General features: G+C 39.2%; 1 protein-coding gene across 1 annotated transcript in view; it reads right to left on the bottom strand.

The window, feature by feature from the left end:
• LOC104532437 (von Willebrand factor D and EGF domain-containing protein) overlaps nt 1-19,544 on the bottom strand; it is a gene marked incomplete at both ends in the record, with an annotated part of 138,878 nt that overhangs the window by 101,853 nt on the left and 17,481 nt on the right. The window contains 4 exons of the mRNA XM_029087386.1: nt 6,736-6,809; nt 9,612-9,820; nt 13,454-13,589; nt 14,872-14,961. Of these exons, the coding sequence (XP_028943219.1) occupies nt 6,736-6,809; nt 9,612-9,820; nt 13,454-13,589; nt 14,872-14,961 (509 nt within the window). The remainder of the gene's footprint in view (nt 1-6,735; nt 6,810-9,611; nt 9,821-13,453; nt 13,590-14,871; nt 14,962-19,544) is intronic.

Genomic DNA, 19,544 nt, shown 5'->3' with positions numbered 1-19,544 from the left:
ACGTTTTGGCAATCAGCACAGTGCAGTGTGTTGAACAATTTGGGACTTTTGTTGTTCTCTGTACAAAAAGTCCTTGCTCCATCTGAGTGAGACCATGAGCAGAATAAAACTTTAATAACTTTGCAGATATTTCCCCTCTGCATGAGCCAGGTAAAAGTTCTCCTGCCTGCAGCCCTTGGGTTTCCGCATCAGAGACCTGTGAGAGGATCCTCCTGTCCTTGTTCTTTGTTTTCTCACTCCATAAGGAGTGAGGACAAGAGGAAATGGCCTCAGGTTGCACCAAGGGAGGTTTAAATTGGATATTAGGAAAAATGTATTTACTGAAAGGGTTATTGAACATTGGAATGGGCTGCCCAGGGCAGTGGTGGAGTCACCATCCCTGGAGGTATTTAAAAGACGTGTAGATGCGGTACTTAAGGACATGGTTTAGTGAGCATGGTGGTGTTGGATTGATGGTTGGACTTGATGATCTTAGAGGTCTTTTCCAGCCTTAATGATTCTATGATTCTATTGTATGATTTTGTGATAAGCTTGTCTTATTCTTACTCTATTTTATTCTAAAGTAATTTATAAAAGTAAAGAAATCAGTAGCTGTATGCTTTATATATGTTGCTGGAGTTTTTTCCTCACAAGCCAACAGCTGCCATCTTTGAAAATGATGGATTATTCAACTTCCTTTTAAGGCACTGTATTTAGTTTTTAAACCAGACTTTTAGGCAATTAAGCACAATGGAAACTAAGCTATAATCTTATAATAATAAGTGTTATTCTTTTCTACAATAAAAAAAGAAAATGTAGAAAGGAATGTATGAAATACCTCAACTAAATAACAGGATTATTTTTAAGCACTGTCATACAAACACCAATAATTTTTCAGTCTGTTAATGTTTCCTATACAGAGGAACAAATGGCTCAAGAACTAAGATTTTTTAGCATGTATGTATCTGCATTTTCTCTTCAGAATAAAAGCCATAGAAGACTAGTAGAGTAAAACACAGTAGGAATTTAAACTCCAACTGCTTTTCTCTGCTAGAAAACACATCTGACTTGAGCTTTTATCTTGAAAAACTTAGTCAAGTTGGCCATAAACTGATAAGATTTTGAATAGTTCTGTCTCATCTTATTTTCTAATCAGATACATAAATCCTAAGTACACTGCACAGATGCTGTTGCTAAGATTGATTAGAACTAAGGACAACATAAAAACCAGATAATCTCTTTTAACATCAAGTACTAGCTCCATTTGGACATCTTCACAGGAGAGACAGAGGAGACAGGTTATTTTATAAGAATCACCTTCCACACTTTCCTTCAACAGGGGGAGCTTAGAAGCAAAGGTGTTTAGAGAACTTGATGGAGAATAATGCATCAGAATGGCCGTACCCAGACTAATCAGGTATCTGGTAAATAAGACTGTATTAGCATATGCATATAAATATCATTGCAGTTATGGGAGCTATTTACTGCTTAATAAGTATTGACAGTGGACCCAGTCCAACTCTCCTGGAAGTCACTTAGAGTCCTTCAATTAAGTCATGGCATAGACTGCATAGCACATAACAAACGTGCAGATGTCTAAATTGAAGCTTTCGGCTGCCTTTGAATTACTTGAATGGATAATTGAATGTAGTCAGGTAAACTTTTGTGATGTTTATACAACTGTAATTGTGATAATGATTCTTTGGACGGCATTTGATAAATCAAATTGCAGCCTTGTGGTGCTAAAAGCATTCAGTAGAGTTACTGGAACTCTTGCATGAGGAAGCTCTGCTCATCTGTTGTGAACCAGGCACCACTGCTTGGGTCTAAATCACCCACAGTGCACTTTCCCATCGTGCTGCCCTAAGATTCTGTGGCAATGGGTGTACTGGGTGGAAAGTGATTCTCTCCCTCCCCGTCCATGTGTTTGGGTTGTGTTTCAAGGAGTGCATTGTCTTGGTTTTTAGCTGGGACAGAGATAGATTTCTTTTTAGTAGCTAGAATAGCACTGTGTTTTGTTTTCAGCCTGGGATTTGTTATGAGAAAAACATTGATAACATAACAGTGTTTTAATTTTTGTCACTGGAAGCTGAATGACTTCATGTTTTGTTGGTCCACAAGTGCAAGACCTAAGGGGGTGAGGAATATTTAAATTAATAAAGTAAACTGGTATTTGGATGTGCCAATGGGATATTCCATCTCATATCCTGTTACGTCCAGTATATTAGTGAGGGTCTCTTCCTCTCTTGCTCTCTCTGGCTTTCGCTTGGGCTCTTGCTCTTCCGGGATTGTGGTTTCAGTTCGGGATTTTCACTCTTCCAAGATCATTATCTGGGAATGGGCCAGGCTTGGTCCGCGAGTGGTGAGCAATTGCACTGGGTATCACTCATTGGTGTATTTTATTACTATTATTATTATCATGGTTATTTTACTATCATTGATATTTAAAGTTTTATTTTATTTAAATTATTAAATTGTTCTTATCTCAACCTGTGAGTCTTCTTCCCCTTGCCCCCCAATTCTCTCCCTTATCCCCTTGGTGAGGGTGGGAGTGTGAGCAAAAGGCTGTTTGGCTACTAGTCCAGTGCTAGCCAGGTGCTAGCCTGGTGAAACCACCACATGCATCAAGTTCTTGTCCCAACATGAAGTCATGGCTCAAATTGTGTGCTTAATCCAGTTGTTACTGGATTGTAATCCTGTGGTGTTCTCAGGGAGTGAAGCTGTTGGGTTATGTTCAGCAGTCACTGGATGCTCGAGGATGTATCAACTTCTACAGACCATCAAAAAGAACAGCACCTCTGGGAGGGCTACTTATGCCCAGGACTTAGTTGTGGGCTGCTATAATGTGTGCTGTTAAAACCCACCACAGGCATGAAGCTGTGCAAGCTGAGGGATTTTGCTGTTGTGCAGGAAATGATGCCATTTCCCCTGGGACAATATTGATGGAGAGGTTAGCATAAATGTTTGAGAAACCTTAAAAATATTTTTTTCTTTTTTTTTTTAAGTTAAAATGCAAAATCATTTAAATGATATATATGGTTCACCAGTCAAGAAATATTTCCCTTTTTATATTTTGCCTTAAAAGGATTTTCTGCGTATTTAGTTTAGAGCTAATACTTAATATTTAAGAATCTAAAATTTATGGCATGAAAAGCTTTTATATTTATAATATGCCATAACTAGTAATGAGAGCTGTACTTTTGCTTTACCAGGCTTTCACATTTGTTTAATTTAGAAGATACTTTGCTATAAAAGAAAGTGCTCTCTCTGGATTTTAGCTAGTATAATTAACGCTATTTCGCATCTACACTCCAATATACACAAATTGGTTGTGCTTACACTATAAAATATGACACATTCTGCTTTGATTTTCAGTCACTTCCTTTGGTCAAAAGAATGAAAAGATTACAAGATAAATATTTCTACAGAAATATATTAGCAAGAGCTATACCAAAGGGGAGTGTTATCATTAGAAGTCAGGCATTTCAGGTTATCTAATTGATAGCTAACTACCTCAGATATAATGTGAGCTCAGTATGTCAGATTAAAAATAATTGAAAATATCACTATAGAAGTTACAAAATGAAGTATTATTGTGAAATCTTACAAATCAACCTATTCATTGGAATGAACATTGCAGCAGGAAAATTTTACTACCAAAAAAAGAAATATCTTCCAGTCTTTTGATTTTCATGCCATTTTTTGATTTTCCTACAAATCTGCTAAAGGAATTATTAGAATCAATAATTTTGAGTTCAGTTTTGATGAGATTTTACTCTTCATTTAAATTTTGGAAATCAAAAAGTTTGCAATTTCTATTTTCTTGTCTGCTTTCATCCTTGCTTTTCTTCATTGTGCATTTTTAGCTTCTCTTCGCCATTGCTAATGGGAAAGTAAAAAAAGGTAAGCAACTCTGTGAAAGGCAGGAGTATGTTTATGTCCATGCCTGTTTGCATAGAAAACACTCCTACCATTTTACTGTTGGTGACTTTCTCTTGCCTTTCATGTGAAAGTCCTTTAGCAAGCCATCCCCAGGACTCGAGTGGGTGGAAAAGGTGCCAAAGAGACAACTGGTCACCACCCATCCACAGCAGATTTTAATCTCAGAGTCTGCTGTCTCTTTGTAAGCTGACCTACAGGCTTTATGGTGGAACAAATGGATTTCCTTGGGTTATGTTGTTTGATGGATGCTCTGCTGTTGATCTCAGAAGCAGTTTTGATAGCTTATTAAGCTTTGTTTGCTGCCGTCTTTGTAGCCATATACAGGTGGGAAGAGGCTGCTGTTTCATTCAGTTCTCTGACTATTTTTAGATCTTTTCTTCCTGTGTAATGTTTTCACCTGAGCCTGTGTCTACAGATCACTTATAGTCAACATAGCTCCTGATGCCCAAGAGCCAATGCTTGTCTTCTCAGCCTATTGTTTCATAGTCCCTGGGAGGAGTTTCTCTTAGCTTTCTCTCTTCTATCCTTTCACTGTTTACAATCTGCAGATCAGTCTCTTTCTGATACTTTTTTTTATTCTTGAGGGACACTCATGTGGTGCCTGCCTTGAGCCCACAAGCTTTTTGTATAATTCTTCGATTCACAATACCTAACCCACACCTCATTTCAAATGCCATTTCCCACCACATGCCTTTCACAACCAAAGGGGAGTGCTTCAGTTCCATACCTCTGTGTCAGCCTTTGTCTTTAGGTTGTAGGTCTGTATCAGACACTCCTTAGATACAGAGCTTTAAAAGCATTTGCTAATCTGTTAACATTTTTTGGATAGGCAGACAGAGAAGTTACTTAACTGATGTGTAATAGGGTGGCATAATCATTACAATAATTGAAAGAGAAATTATTTACTATAATAAATGGGGATATAAGTAGGAGTAATGGGACTGTGAAATGATGGGTAAGAAACTTGGCTGAATATCAAGAAGTGATATATCTTCGTGAAATAACCTACTTATTGAGATGGCAGAAGCCCCATCAAGCTGGCTCATTTAAAGCTGCACTGGACAGAGCAGTAATGAACGCTCATCCACAGGGAAGAAACGTGCAGTTATTGAGAAGCCAAGCTCCTCCTGGGAATTTTCTGTTTCAGGGCTGTGTGACTCTGAGGCAGAGTGCCACAGAAGGGCAGGCTTTTCCAAACTCCCAGTGCTCAAACAGAATCGTAAATTGCTTTGAAGCATTTCTATGTGCTATCAATAACAGGGTTGTAAAATGAGTTCTTCAATTATTTTATTTTATTTTATTTTAGACCTTTTTTTGGAAGCTATGTAAAAATGTACTATGTGACTGAGAGTATTCTCCCATTCCAAGAGGTAACTTTTAGTAATTGATGACCTCCTGAACACAACAACCTGGCAGATCACTGTCCATTCTTAGCCCTAAATCAGAAAGGAATATTTTAGAATATAAATATATAAAGAGTTTTGAAATAATATTCTAATCTAGTTTGATATCCCGGACTTGAAAAAATTGCAGATACATGAGGCATGGGAATATCTTTGCACTTCTTGTAGCTCTTCCACAGCTCCTATGTATCAAGCATGAAACAAGTACCTGACCACATTATAAATTGTATTCAGCAAAGCAGGAGGGAAACTGGAAAGCCCTAGATGTGCAGAGCTAATCTCCTAGCTGAGACTACCCAGTTTAGGTGAAATCTCTATTTGAGGCAGACATATAACCTTTAGTGGAGTCACTGCCTTTCTTACTCGCATTTCATCGACAGATTTTTCCAGCTTCGACGTCAATTCAGATGCTACCTCCAGAACATGCTGGACTGAAATTGGGACAGTAGGATATCAAAATTAAAATATCACACCCACTGAGCCTCTGTGGATGCTGTGTGCCTAAAGTCATTATCTGTGCCATTAGGAGGTTAACGGTGGAATGACAAACCTGGAATGTGATCTGAAATATTAGCAACTTTGGATCAAACATGCCAGATGAAAACTTTAAAACCTTACTGTTATGTGAAATAGCTGGGTTAAATAGATTCATGAATGACTGGGAAAGGTAACTGAAGTTCTGAAGAGTACAGGTTGTCAAACACAAAGATACCACCTTTGGCTCAGTAAGTCTTTAAGCAACTTATTGCTGGATAATATATGAGGACATCTGGACAATACAGGAGGATGTATGACTTTCTTTCCCTGATATTGACCACTTATCATTTCTGGACTTCTCTTATCTGAGACAGTACAGTCATCTTTATGCTTTTTTTGGTTGTGATTAAGACTGTCAATTCCATGCAGAGATACAGCTGTGCATAAAGCATGTCTGGAAGTATACAGAAGAATGCAAGAGCATCCTTGGGCAGAGTAACTTTGCATGAGGTGTTACTAAACTACTGGGAAAGACACAGGTTGTCCTCATGTGCCGTGCTGCTACAGGGACATGATGGCTCACTTGTGTGGGACTGGGGTGTTGCTAACATGATGCATGGTGTAGACCCCTCTCAACATCAATAATCACAGTTCTGTTTGAAGAACATTTTGGAATCTGACCTTTGTCTTGTAAAATTTATTCAGACTCAAAACCATTGCAGCTTCAAGGTTAATCCATTTCTAGTCCTTTTGTTAAAAGGAGCATAAACAGCTGGAAGGAAACTATGTATGTTATTGAAGTGCTACATTAATCACTATAAGCAAACTAGTACAATGCTCTTTTGATATTCTAATGTAAAACCAAATGCATGCTACATCCAGAAACTGAAAACTGCAGTAATTGAGCCAAATTATTTCAAAGTAGAATACTCACCATCCATCAAATGTGATAATGTGTGGATCAGTGAAAGAGTAGCAGTTCCCTGTTGGGAGGTCTCGAACTGTGACCTAGTTAAAATGAAATGTGTAATGAATACAGTCTACACAGCAGTTTTTCTTCATTACTGTTCCTCACAAAACATTAGGGGCAGGATTCATGTGTCAAGTACAAACTAAAATCTGACTTCTAAAACATGATTGCAAATGGGTGCAAAATAGGCTTCGCTTTCAAACAATGGAGTTTAATCATATGCAATAAGGGAGTTCAAAGTGCTCCCATTCCACCTGATGTAATGCAGCCTCTTTCTTTATCTGGTAAAGAGTGAAGCTTTTTTATTAAACTTTTTTGCTAAGAAGTAGATCATTCACTGAAATTATCAAGAGAGTAGAGTGCTCATTAAATTGTACTAATTTTAATGCCTGAAGTATGGTATGCTGTAATTAAGTAGTATTAGCATATTTTAGTAGTAGTCACTGCCTGTCCCCCAGTTTGACCTTAAATTTCCTGATACAGCACATGAATGGCTGATTTATATATTTGATGTGCAGGTTATTGATCGGATTCTGGTGACAAGGGCCCAAATCAGGCTGCTGGAGCTGTCTGCTTTTGTGAATAAAAGAGGGACCTATTAGAGCAACAGAGATCTTCAGCTGCATCAGCTTTTGGTTACTTGGGCACAGGTTGGGTCACAGACGAGGTCTGAGAGTCCTGGTGCCCTGCAAGGAGCAGATATGCCTGTGAAAGCCGGAGGTAGAGCAACTCCCTTTGAAGTGGCAATACCTAAACATTGGGCAGTGCTCGGTCTGCATTGCCACGTCTGCTCATGATGCTGTTTTTTCATACTCTGCTCTCCAGTTCTCAGAAAAACTGGGTTGTGTATTTATTTGCAATACGAAGAGGTCCCAGTCATACTGGTGGGGGTGATGAAGTGTTCTGGTTTCCCTATATCCAAGCTGCCAGGCTGATTTCTTGGCCAGGGCTGTTAATTCTTTGCTCGCTCTATGCCCATGAGAAATCCAGAGGGGTAATTCAGTTAGTTCTGCCACGATCCGCAGAGCGGGGAAGAAGAATGGCCGCTATATCCTTCGTCAGTCTTTCAGTGACAAAGCAGAATTTAGCTTTTGGGAACAGTGGTGACATTAAATACATGAATAAGAGGGTGAAGATAGAACCACATGTCCTGACAAAATTCCTCACCTACAGCAGTACATCATCCATATTTCAAAATTCACCTTAACCATCACACAGAGATGCTGCTTAGACACCCACCGGTGTCTGGCGTCCCAAAATGTTAGAGCAATTGTCTTGAGGAATGAAAAATGGAATACCTCTTTGAACAGCATTTTGATCTGAGGTCAATTGTATCATTTGTATCTACAGTGTGATATAAAGAAGTGTCTCAGACTTTTCTCATTTTCTCCACAGCCTCCACCTTCCGATATAAAACTTGTGCACAAACAGATGCATGTGGCCCTTTCTACTTGGCTTTTTTCTTGCATGATATCAGCAGAAGATGCAAGTCCTAGTTGTAGGCAGTCTTGTTTTGATGAAGAAATCAAATTTATCAGGTGTCTGAATGCATCAGGGTGTTCTGCTCTTACCATTTCCATTCAATTTTCTAATAAATCCAAAATATTTTGACAAGTCTGAAGGACTAAAGACTATGTAGATTTTAAGATATGGATTTTTCCTTGATATGTTGCAGAAACTGTGTTACTTTAATGCCTGTAATTAACTTCAAAGCAGCAACAGGGAAATTGGGGGGAGGGAAGGTAATGTCTATTATGTTTCCATAGATCAAGTTTTAACTGAGATAGATGGATTTTATTATTAAAATTGATCCATTTCACACTTGCTACATTTTCATATTTTAATGGAAGCATTTGTAACTTCAAGAAAAAACAAGGATATGTGAGTGCACTACACTGAATTAGCTGCAATTTCTGATTTAAGAATCTTAAAAAGTTTAAAAGAAGCTATGCTGGAGAGGAACGGATATAGTCCTATGCTAGGCATTTTACCCTTGAAGACAAAAATACTTCTGGTCCAGTTTAATCTCATTCTCTCATGAACAAATCCACAAAAATCAGGACAGTGAAATTACAGATTTCATTGGGGATTTGGTTTTGGTTGCTTAAAATATACCAGCTTGGATGTGCCACGGCTCTGAGAAATTTAGCTGCATCAAATCCATGTTCTGGTTTATTCTCTTGGGTGATTTGGATTATGACTGTCAAACCTCCCAGCCGAGGCCCTGAAACAACTTCACAGGCAATGGGCTGGTCCCTGCTCACCACGCTCCTTTCTGGGCAGAGGAAGCCTGGCTTGCCTCCCTGATTGATTCTTATTATTTTTATTTTAGACATTTTGTACAGGGATAAATGAAGAGCTGGAGCAGCCGTGTGTGTCGTCGTAGGTGTCCTAGAGATTCCTGGCACAGTCACAAATTGAACACAGCGCTGCTGAGTCCTGGTCCTCCTTTCTCATTACCGAAGCTCTCCTTTTCCTCTGCTTGTTCAGAAACTGTTCTCCAAATCCTCAGCTTTCCCTCTCCCTCCTTCTTGGAAAGGTGCTAATTCCCTAACCTGAATTCTCCCTCTCTCTTTTTCCAGCATACACAAGCACACCTGGTTACATCTGTAATCCAGCTGTTGGCCTTCCTGATGTGCTGACTGTTAATCAGACCTACATCTGTTAAAGCACAAGGCTTTATGTGTTAATTTTCTTGGTGTATAAAGAGGCTGTTTTGGTTTACTCTGCTGACAGCAGTCTCCAAATGTTTATGTGGTTAAGGTTTATCAGCATTTTTCTTTAATATTAAACCTCCCATTGAAGTTTGACATGTTTTCCAAATTATTTTAGGACCCAACCTTCACATCCTTGGTTGTGTAAGCCCTCCAAAGCAAATCCCTCCGTCCGACTGGCTCAGCTCGGATGCGGCTGATGCGGTTCCCATCCTGAGCAAAGTCTGTCACGGCTGTCACCGTCAGCGCGGCTGCTGCACAGCTGCTTTCCGAGCAGGGCAGATCCACCTGGCACGCCGAAAGGGCGATGTTTGGGAGCCCCAGTAATTGGCTATCTAAAATGAACACGAAGACTGAATCTGACAAGAGTTATCCAAACAGTTGCCCATACCCTGTTTACCATCCAACACAAATATTTCACATTCCAGGACACACATGCCTTGAAACCAGATGGGCTTTGCATGAAGACAGTTGTGACTGACTCAATCTGGCATCCCTCTGCATATTTTACTCTGCTTTTTTTTTTTTTTTTCTTTTTTTACCCTGCAGTAGACAGTTTACTAAAACTCAGTGGTGCTTTTCTTTCCACAGGTGCTAATATTTCTGGAATGACAGTCTTATCTTAATGGGTGCATGTCCAGGGAATGAAGATGAGTAGTCCTCATGACAAAGAAAGAGGTGAGTCTGTGTTGCTGGAAAACATTTATCTTCTACTAGCTTTATTATAAGGAGGTATCTGCTAGGAGTTATTTAATTTAAAATAAACAGAATTTTTGATCTGGAAAGGGAGGGTTCTCAAATCAGTTTTTTGTGAACTTTGGATCCACAACAGGAAGGCAAATGCAGCAGATTTGCATTTGTATTTTTGGCTGAACTAGGTTACAATGCTTTACTTTCCAATCTGTAAAATGATGGTAATTTTATTTCTGTCTTTCACAGAGGCATTCTGAGGATAAAATCACCAAAAGAATGTGGAAATGTAAAAAGCAGTGGTGGTGCTGGCTATGTGAGTATCTGTGATGGGTAGGGAAGTGATGGGTGGTGACAAAATCAACATGGCAATGGCAACCCAAGTCATTCATGCAGCTATGTCTCTGCACATCATATTTTTCCTGAAGGCACCTCTTCTACCAGCAAAACTGGTAGTGTTCATTTCTCTTGGGTCTTGACCCTTCATGTTGAGGTCTCAGGTAAAGGACAAACCTGGATTTTTATTTCCATAGATGTGGTTTTATTTACAAACACTGAATTATGGTAGTGTTTGGTTCTGAGCCATCTGGTCTGCATTTTATATAGTGTGGATCTGCTCATCAAGAAGTCACCCAGCCCTTCATGAGTCCTTTGGTGGATAAAAATTGAAATCATGGCCCTACTGAAGCCAGTCAGAATCTTGTTGCTGATTTCAGGACCACCACTGTTTGTGCCGAGTATTTATTTTTCTGTCCCAGACCATTAATTATCAGCTGATAAGAAAAAAGTTCTGGTAACAATGGCCATGTAATTAATCTGATATGAAAATAAGTGATTTTCATATAATTTTTCCCATCTGTAGAAGTGCTTAATAATTTATGAGAGATGGCATTCAAGTATTTTAGGATGGTATTTCTAACATGATCAAATAATCAATATTTTATTCCTTGTGGAAAAGACTCATAAAATATAATTTAAATTAACCCTGTAGAGTTCTATAGGAACTGAACTAAAAAATCTGCAAATATTAATAGCATATTATCTCTCATATCAAATCCTTAAAGGCTGCCTCACATCTTATAGAAAAGTTCTGGCTCATTTTCAAGGTTCTCGATTCAATTAAATTGGAGGTTTCCATGAGGAATAGCTATTGCTATTACAGCCCCATGAGCTGTGCTCACAACCCAGAACAAAAGTTTAAAATCAAAGAAAATCATCTTGTCAAAATAGTAATGATAAACTTAACAGAGACTGAACTCCGGTGGCTCTGCTGTGCCTTGGCATTCATTATGGTATTGTCTGAACTTAGAGAGATATTTCTGTGCTTGTAATTAGCTTTCTTATTACTTATTCCCTTCATAATTAGCACAACAGTGTTGTTATATGGATTCAATCAGACAAGGAGCTCGTCAGTTAATTATTCGATATAAACGAATCTCAGCTAAAATACTTTTTATTTTTGATTTATATCACTGTGGCCAACACTACGTTTTTCAGAAGCCCACAGTGTTCCTTCAGATAAACTAACGGACCCTAAAGACAATAAAGGCACTAAATAAACATGCAGTTATGCAAACACCCAGCAGCAGATTGATACTCAACCTTAAGTATATATAGATATCTCAATTGATCATAAACAGTCCAAGTGTCATCCAAGGAAAACTAGCCTCAGGACGGAGCAATCAAGGGCTAGAGCTGGTTATTAGTTTAAGCTGTAGAAATGAATTAATTAAAACTAACAGAATTTTCCACTTCAGTGACAGGTGCCTTTTGTTTTCAACTGGTCGAGTTGTGCCTCCACCCTGGTACTTCTTGGCACCAACACATCAAGCCCGTTGACAGCTTGTTAAGAAAACTGCTTCTGCAAATCTTGCCTCCCTTCTTTCTTCCCATCTTTCTCCCACATTGTGGGACTGGAGAAGACCCTGGCAAGGAGTCAGCCTCAGTCCTATCTATTGAACTCAGCCTCCCCCACTGGAGAGCTCCTGGCCCATGTGTTCATTATCAGTGAGATTTTGAAAGGCTTTATTGATGCTTAAGAAAAGACAAATTTAAAAAATTGCCTTGATAGCTTGTGACTAATTCTCATTTGATCCTCATAGACGGTAGGTGTCTAAGTTGCTTGGAGGCTGTGGGAATGTCCCACCACACACCAGCCTGCACTCTTCACTACCTCAATATCTAAAAAAAATCTCTTCCCATGAACTCAGTGGATGTTTGCCTGATGGATCGGCAGAGACTCCAAGCCAAGAGCAATATGTAGAACAGAACAGCACTGAGCCATGGAGAAATGCAAAGTGCTCCACGAATGAGAGCCAACACAGCTGCTGGAACCATAAGGTGCCGTTCAGTTTAAGATGATTGTGTTATGATAACATTTGAATTATTTTTTTCTTCTATCTAAGCACTTGGCTGATGATGGGGAGAGAAAGGAGAGGAATTTAGAAATGGAAAAATATCAGGAACTATCTAGGTTTTGCTGATTTATTTTTTTTCTAGCTAGCTTTTTGGAGGTTGAGAAACTATGTCTGTAATCCTATCTCTAAAAAGTTTTTTCAGAGTCACCTATGGAAGAGAAATTAATGCCTTATTAGAAAAAGGGTTGGATGTTTTATGTAGAGCAAATGGAAAGTAAATATATATATTTGCCCCCCTTGGTTAGGCATGATATTCCACCAGATTAACCTGGGGAAAGCATTTACTGATTAAAAGGGCACGAGAATTTTCTAAGTGACATTGTCAATGTTTTCAAGTAAAAAAAAAAACAAAAATAAAAAACCTTTACAAAGAGAATAATATATAAGCATAGGAAAGATTTTTTTCTTCTCTATTAAATTAGACAAAAACTGTAAGCCATCTGTAAGAAAGAAAAAAGGCTTCAGTACACATTTACTGAATAATAAATCTTCAGGTGAGCTTCTTATTGATAATTAATGAAATTATTCTACCTAAGACTATTGCTGCTACAAAAACTTTAAATGGAATTTTATACTCCTGGAATTTAAAGTAAGTTCTTTTACTCGTAGTTATTTCATCCATAAGTCTCAGTGGACTACCATTCAAGTTATTGCTAGGTAGATTTTTATTTTTTCTCAAAAACCTGAGTGATATTATCATTTATTTTATATTGCAAAGAAATATATGGCCTAGTCTGTTGATTTTATGGCTTCCGCCCTTTGTTGTTATTTAAGTCTTATAATTTCTATTGGAATTCTTTGTAACATAAATAAAGGGAAAAGTAATCACATTGATTTGACGGTAATATGTCAAACTCTTACCCAAATCCTCAGTACTTAGCTGTAAAGTAATTTTACAGGAATCATCATTCCCAGGACAGGCAATGGGTACAGTGCTCAGAACAGTCAAAACATGCTCTTTGCCATCCTCTGCAATTTGTAATGATTCTGGTACAAACTGGAAATAAGAAAATAATTTTTACATCATTTTGACAGATTAATTAGGCAATACTGATATTTATGAAATATTGAGCTGTTTTAATCAATTATGAAAAGATAAAATTGCTTGTAAAATAATAATAATACTACTAATAATCTTCATAATATTCCTCATAATAATATCTGTAATAATGATCTTCAACTTCATAAGGTGAAATTGTTGTTAAAATGCTTTAACATTCTTGGCAATTAAGAAAATGTTTGTAGTTGTCATATATACAGTCTAATTGCTTCTCATCACCTAATCTCAAAATTGGTTTTTATTAAGTCTGAAAATAGTGTGATACCATAGAATTTATTAATTTTTAATATCCCTGGTTAAAAGGAGCTCCTATTCCAAGGCACTAGTAGAAATATTAGCAATATTTATGGCCTGAAGTATGGCATTACCTCATGGTCGTGGACTCTATATTTGTACTCTGCCCCAGGTACAAAGTGAGTGCAATTTTTGCCTGAATCCTCTTCCCTGTTATGGCAGGAAGATGGATTTTTCCATGTATGATATAGTACAGTTTTGGTGACTTGTGCACTGGGGAGAGAGCTCAGGTTGTGCCATTTCTGTGTATCTGTTCTCCTGGGGCAAGAGCAGAAAGAGAACTTGGGAGTAGTCAGAAATGAGAATTTCCATTTTCTAGGAAATTCTGACATTTCCAAAAAAAGCCCCAAACTTTTCTTCAAACATCACACAGAATAGGCTGCCAGATTTTTGAAACACCATTCATGGAGGCATGAAGCTTAGTTACTCAAAAGATCTCAAATTCTTCTGGGCTGCCAGACTGACAGTCTAAACCTTGAGTGAGATTAGACCTGGTTTTTGCATTCAGTGTGATTTTTTCTTCAGCAAATTGGTTTTTGTAGTGCCTGACCATAAGTAGATTATGGATAAAAATTAATTTTTGTCTTCACTTTGTTCTGGTTTAGTTACAACAAAATTCTGCATCCTCATAGGTGTCTCTTCCCATTATACATAACCGCCAGAGTACTTTGGGGTGTATTTACTAGAAGATGTAGTTTTGCACATTCTTTATGGTGCTGATGGGTGCTTTCGGGCATTTTACAAACAGACTGAAAGCCATCTAATTTATTAAGACATTTTCTCAAAGTGAACATAAAAGCAGAACTGGTTGTGATGATCAAGGCTTACGTTTCTGTGTCTTGTTTTTCAGAGCATGTCAGATATTTGATAAATATTCCCGGGGGATACGCTAGACAAGTCAGTAAATCAGGGCCATCAGCATTACCTTAATCCCAGCATAGAAACCTTTGCTCTCTTCAGGCAAGGACTGCTGCTCAGGAGTGTCCCTCGTAAAAGCAGTGACCGTGCAAAAGACCTGTAATAAATAAACAGTGCATGCCAAAGCTTTTCTTGAAAAGAAACCATCTAATTATACATCTTCCTGTTGATCTGGGTTGTTGAGCTTTTTGGGGATCTTAGGCTTTAAAAATGTTTACACATAAATCTTGAGATTTGGAAGAATTTTTGATGCATTTAATAAGCAAAAAACATGGGTCCTGTCTCAACAATTAATAACACTGAATGCTCACAGTGTGTTTTCTTCTGCAGTTTTTCAGCACCTTGGTTAGTGATATTAGCTCCTTTTAATTAAGGAGTATTACATTGTTCGTAAACATCACTGCCAGGATTAGGACATTAGCCCTTGGGATCCCAGACTTTGATCCAGTCTGTCCACTGGATCAAATACCCTCTCTCTGTAACATGTCTGTAAGCAGATTTTTTAAATTTAAATTAGTTTGACAGTCATCTGGTCTCAGAAACTGTGTCAGCAAAAGAAGAAGCTCCCCCCCTTTTTTTTTTTTCTTATTGCATTATAAAAAATGATGCACATGTGCCTACGGGGTTCATACTGTAAAAATAAATAAATAAATAAATAAAATAAATTACCCCAAACCAAAAAACTCCACCAAACACAATGTACCAGGCCATTTATGTTTTCTTCCTAGCACGATCATGCAACCTTTATCTCTGCTAAGCCTGCACACCATCTGCCATCTTAATGTTTCATTGGTTTCAGAAAACCCAAACTGCTAACAGCATTTCTAGGATCGTAAGATTAAAGTACAGAAATTTTCCTTAAAGCAAATGACAATAGGCTCTGAAACTGTACTTCTCAATTTTTTTTTTTTTTTCCTGGCCTCTTCTCGGAAATGGAGTAACAGATTGTGACATACTAAATCAATTCCAAATAGTCAGATGGCATATTTATAGCTACTGTAGCTACTGCCTTTTTTTTTTTTTTAGCCTCAAGTAACCCATGAGGAGGAATTGGTTTAATCTAATTTATTTTCTTTTGTGATAAACTCTTTTGGATGGATTTTCCAGCATCACCCACCAGCCGTGCTGCTCTTGGGAGCTCTCATGTGCCAGCTCAGGCACAACCCTCATGGCCAGTGGTAACAAAACAGGCTAAAGCCCAGGATATCCCCAGATTCATATGGTTGTGGGGGCATGAGTTTCATAGCACTGTAGAATATTTGTTTTACCACCTAAAAATCCCTCTTTATTACCATCAAGTCATGATTTTCCTCCCAACTGAAGAATCCTCTTTCCTAACTCATTTGCACACAATAAGAATGCCCCACTGGCAATACAGAGACATTGTATGGGGGTGGCAAAAATTAGGAGTTTTCTGTGCTCTTCAGGTGGATTATTTCCAGTCCAGCTCAGTCCCAGGTGTATGTCTCTTTTAGGTAATTTTTACCTTCATAAAGTTTCTCACTCTTTTGCTGACAGCTCCAGCCAGTTTGTCCCAGTGAAAACGGTACTATTTGTTCCATTAACTAGGTGGAAGCCTTGAGGCTGTACTGGGTGTAAAAAAAAAAAACAAAAAACATGGGCCTCGCAGAGATACTTTACAGTTAAAATTCCTCAGATAATTAGTTGTTAGCCTGTTTGCCTCCAAAGGAGAACAAGTCATTGTCTCCTCGAGGTAATAAGCCCTGTTATCATTAGATATTTATTATCTCCAAGCATTCCCTAAAGGGGATGTGTTCAGCTTACAAAGTTTTCAAAAAACTTCTTCTGCCAGGAAGGCAGAAGATGAGTGTTGATCTTCCTCCTGCTGCTTCTCCTACAGCTGCCACGGGGAGAGTTTGCAAAATCAGAATCTGACAAGGCGGTGACAACAGAAAAAAAGTTCAGATAACAGATATTCCCCCTGTTAAAAAAATACTAAAATAATTCTGATCCCCTTGCAGAGTTCAGTGTCCAGTGCTCCTGGATTGCAGATACTATATTTACACTTGTTGGGTTGTTTGCACTTTTGGATTTAATGCTTTTGACCAAAACTGTTCACAGAGAGACATCCCTCTGAGCACACCACATGGAGCATCCCTGCCAAGGAGGGAGCTGCAATCGGAGGCAGCGGGATCTCACATGAGGGTGCCCAACAGAGGCATCTCCTGGTGATCTTCACCAAAGTGACATCCTGGGAAATGTCAGAACCCAGCCTCATTCCCTGTGAGCATTGTATTTTCTCACATTTTTATTTCAGAGGTATATTTTATTGATAAAGCACTGAACACTAAAATCAAATATTATTCCGCAGCAATACACTGAGATATTCTTAGACTATCAGTCAGTTCCAGTTCTATCTTCAGCACTTTTGGAGATTAGCACAAACTTTGCAAATTCGAAAGGTATGGACAGTTGTCATGAGTTACATTTTATTTCTGTCTTTTTATCAATTCTCCCCTTGTAGTGCCTTTACCTTGTTAGGTGCACACTTCACAATCAGCAGATATGTTCATCGGCTACTGAGCTACAGGTTGACAGTTTGTCACATAATTATTGTGATAGTCACTCTGAGGAGGGTTTTTTTTTTTTTTGCCTTCAGCTAAATACTAACTCTTTTTCTCCAGTTCAGTAATCAACTTTTTATTTTTCTTCTCACCCACCCCCCCCACCTCATCTCAGGATGCAGCCTTTTTGAAGCAAGGAGATAAAAGCATCACTGACAGCAGTATGCTGATGGCTGTGACAAGTTAGGCAGTATTTTCCCACAAATTCATTGAATCTGTTAAAAAAATCAAATTATATTTTTTCATTATACCTTTTAAAGGGACAGAAATGTAAGGGTGCCCTTGGGCAATATGGCAGGATTGCTTCTAGGTGTGGGCTGCTCCCTTTCCCCTGTGCACCAGCAGATCTTCCCATTGGGTGGAAAACTACTTTTAGACTCAAAATTCTGATTGAAAAGGCCCTGGTAGCTAAGAATTTTCTCCTTTCCAGTGTGTTGGAGCAGATTTCCACCCTTATGTGGAATCAGTCAGATTCCTTCCCACTTTACCATGGACCCCGTGAGCAGGGTATTTGGCTAAAAGCAGAATTCAGTCATTAATTTGGTGAGGATCAGATAGCTCTGGGAAACAATTTGGGTGAGTATTTTAATCCTAGGACCTGACACCATCTCTGGCAAATTTCCCCTTAACAACTTGCACATCAAAAGGTTGGGTTTTTTTAGAGACCTCGGAATCCAAATCTCCCCCAAATCAGTTGCTTAGACTCATTTTGAGCATAAAGACACCTCTAGTTTCACCCTTTTCCATGACCCTAATTACTTCTGAATGTAGCACAGGGATCACCTGTGGCATCTTGAGCGTGTGGTGAGTGACACTGAGCCAAGGGTAGAGACAGAAAAGCTTAAAAAATGTCGCATCCATGTTCATTGCCATCTTTAAAGGCAGTTTGTGCAGACGTGGATGGTTGCCAGCCCATCCAGCATGGCCATGCCTCCAGCTTCATCAGTCTCTTCTGGTCGTGGTCTGCTCAGATAAGTGGTTGGGTACCCAAAGGCAAAACAAGAGACAGTTGTTTTGTGATCAAAACCCATCTATCCCTGCTCATCAGTCAGGTAGCTCTGAACGTTCCTAGGTTTGCCAGGCAATTTTGGGAGCTCCGGGAAAGGCCAACCTCAGCTGTATGCTTCTCAAGGCACTGGCAGAAATGGTGCCTCCACCCATCTCAACAGTGTCCCAGGGGCCACAGCACTTTTCCTCAAAACAAGGAGACCTGGCAGAGGGGAGTACTGGTCTAGCCATCAAGACTGTTCACATGTTTTACCTAAATAGTCACCAGGGAAAATAAGCAAATGCACATGCTGGGCCCTGATTGCAGTCTCTGCTCCCTCTCCTAGTGCAGTCTATGCCCTGAAGGTGGGACACTCCCTTTGGAAGGGCAGGACATGCATTTAACTCACAGCTGGAAGGACCAGCTACCCATTTCCCATCTCTCCAGCAAGGACTTGAGCTGCATTGTAGTGCCAGAGGCCCCACAGTGTCAAAAGTGATGGTTTAAAGTAAAGTTTACTTTTACTGGTAGTGATCTTTGAAAGACTACATACAGTTAGGTAGATCTGGGTAGGATTTGGTGGTCTGCATTAAAAAGTAGATGGAGGAACTTCCCTCACTCAAATATCCAATCTCCTGAGAGGGGTGGGAATTGAGGAATGCTCCTCTGGTCAGTCATTTTTGTTGGCCATCTGTGGGAAACTCCCTTGTCAACGTAAGGTACCATTTAGGGATACCTACTTCTTCCCGTTTGCTGGGCAGGGAAGTCTGCATGCTGCTCATGAGGTGCAGGTGACTAAGCTGTGGGTGATTAACTCTATTAACTCCAGGATTGGATCTACCCTCCCAGCTACATCACCTGTATCAAAAGGCAGGCTGGTGCTGTGAGGGTAAGAGTCACTCAGCCATCCTTGTGGCTTGCAGGTGACAGGGTGGGCAGGGAATCGATCATGCTAGGTGAAAGGGTACCTCACGATGGCTATCGAGGCTTCCGAGCTGCTGTTGTCTGCTATATTAAACGCTAATGGGCTGGGATTAGAAAAGCCTTGAGGAGTTGCTCTGCTGGGAGCTGGGGAGAGTAGGAGTGAGCTGTGGTTTACAGCCTTGA

Source organism: Antrostomus carolinensis, unplaced genomic scaffold (assembly GCF_000700745.2).
Source record: "Antrostomus carolinensis isolate BGI_N321 unplaced genomic scaffold, ASM70074v2 scaffold771, whole genome shotgun sequence".
Taxonomy (NCBI): domain Eukaryota; kingdom Metazoa; phylum Chordata; class Aves; order Caprimulgiformes; family Caprimulgidae; genus Antrostomus; species Antrostomus carolinensis.
This window is presented reverse-complemented; position numbering and strand designations above follow the sequence as displayed.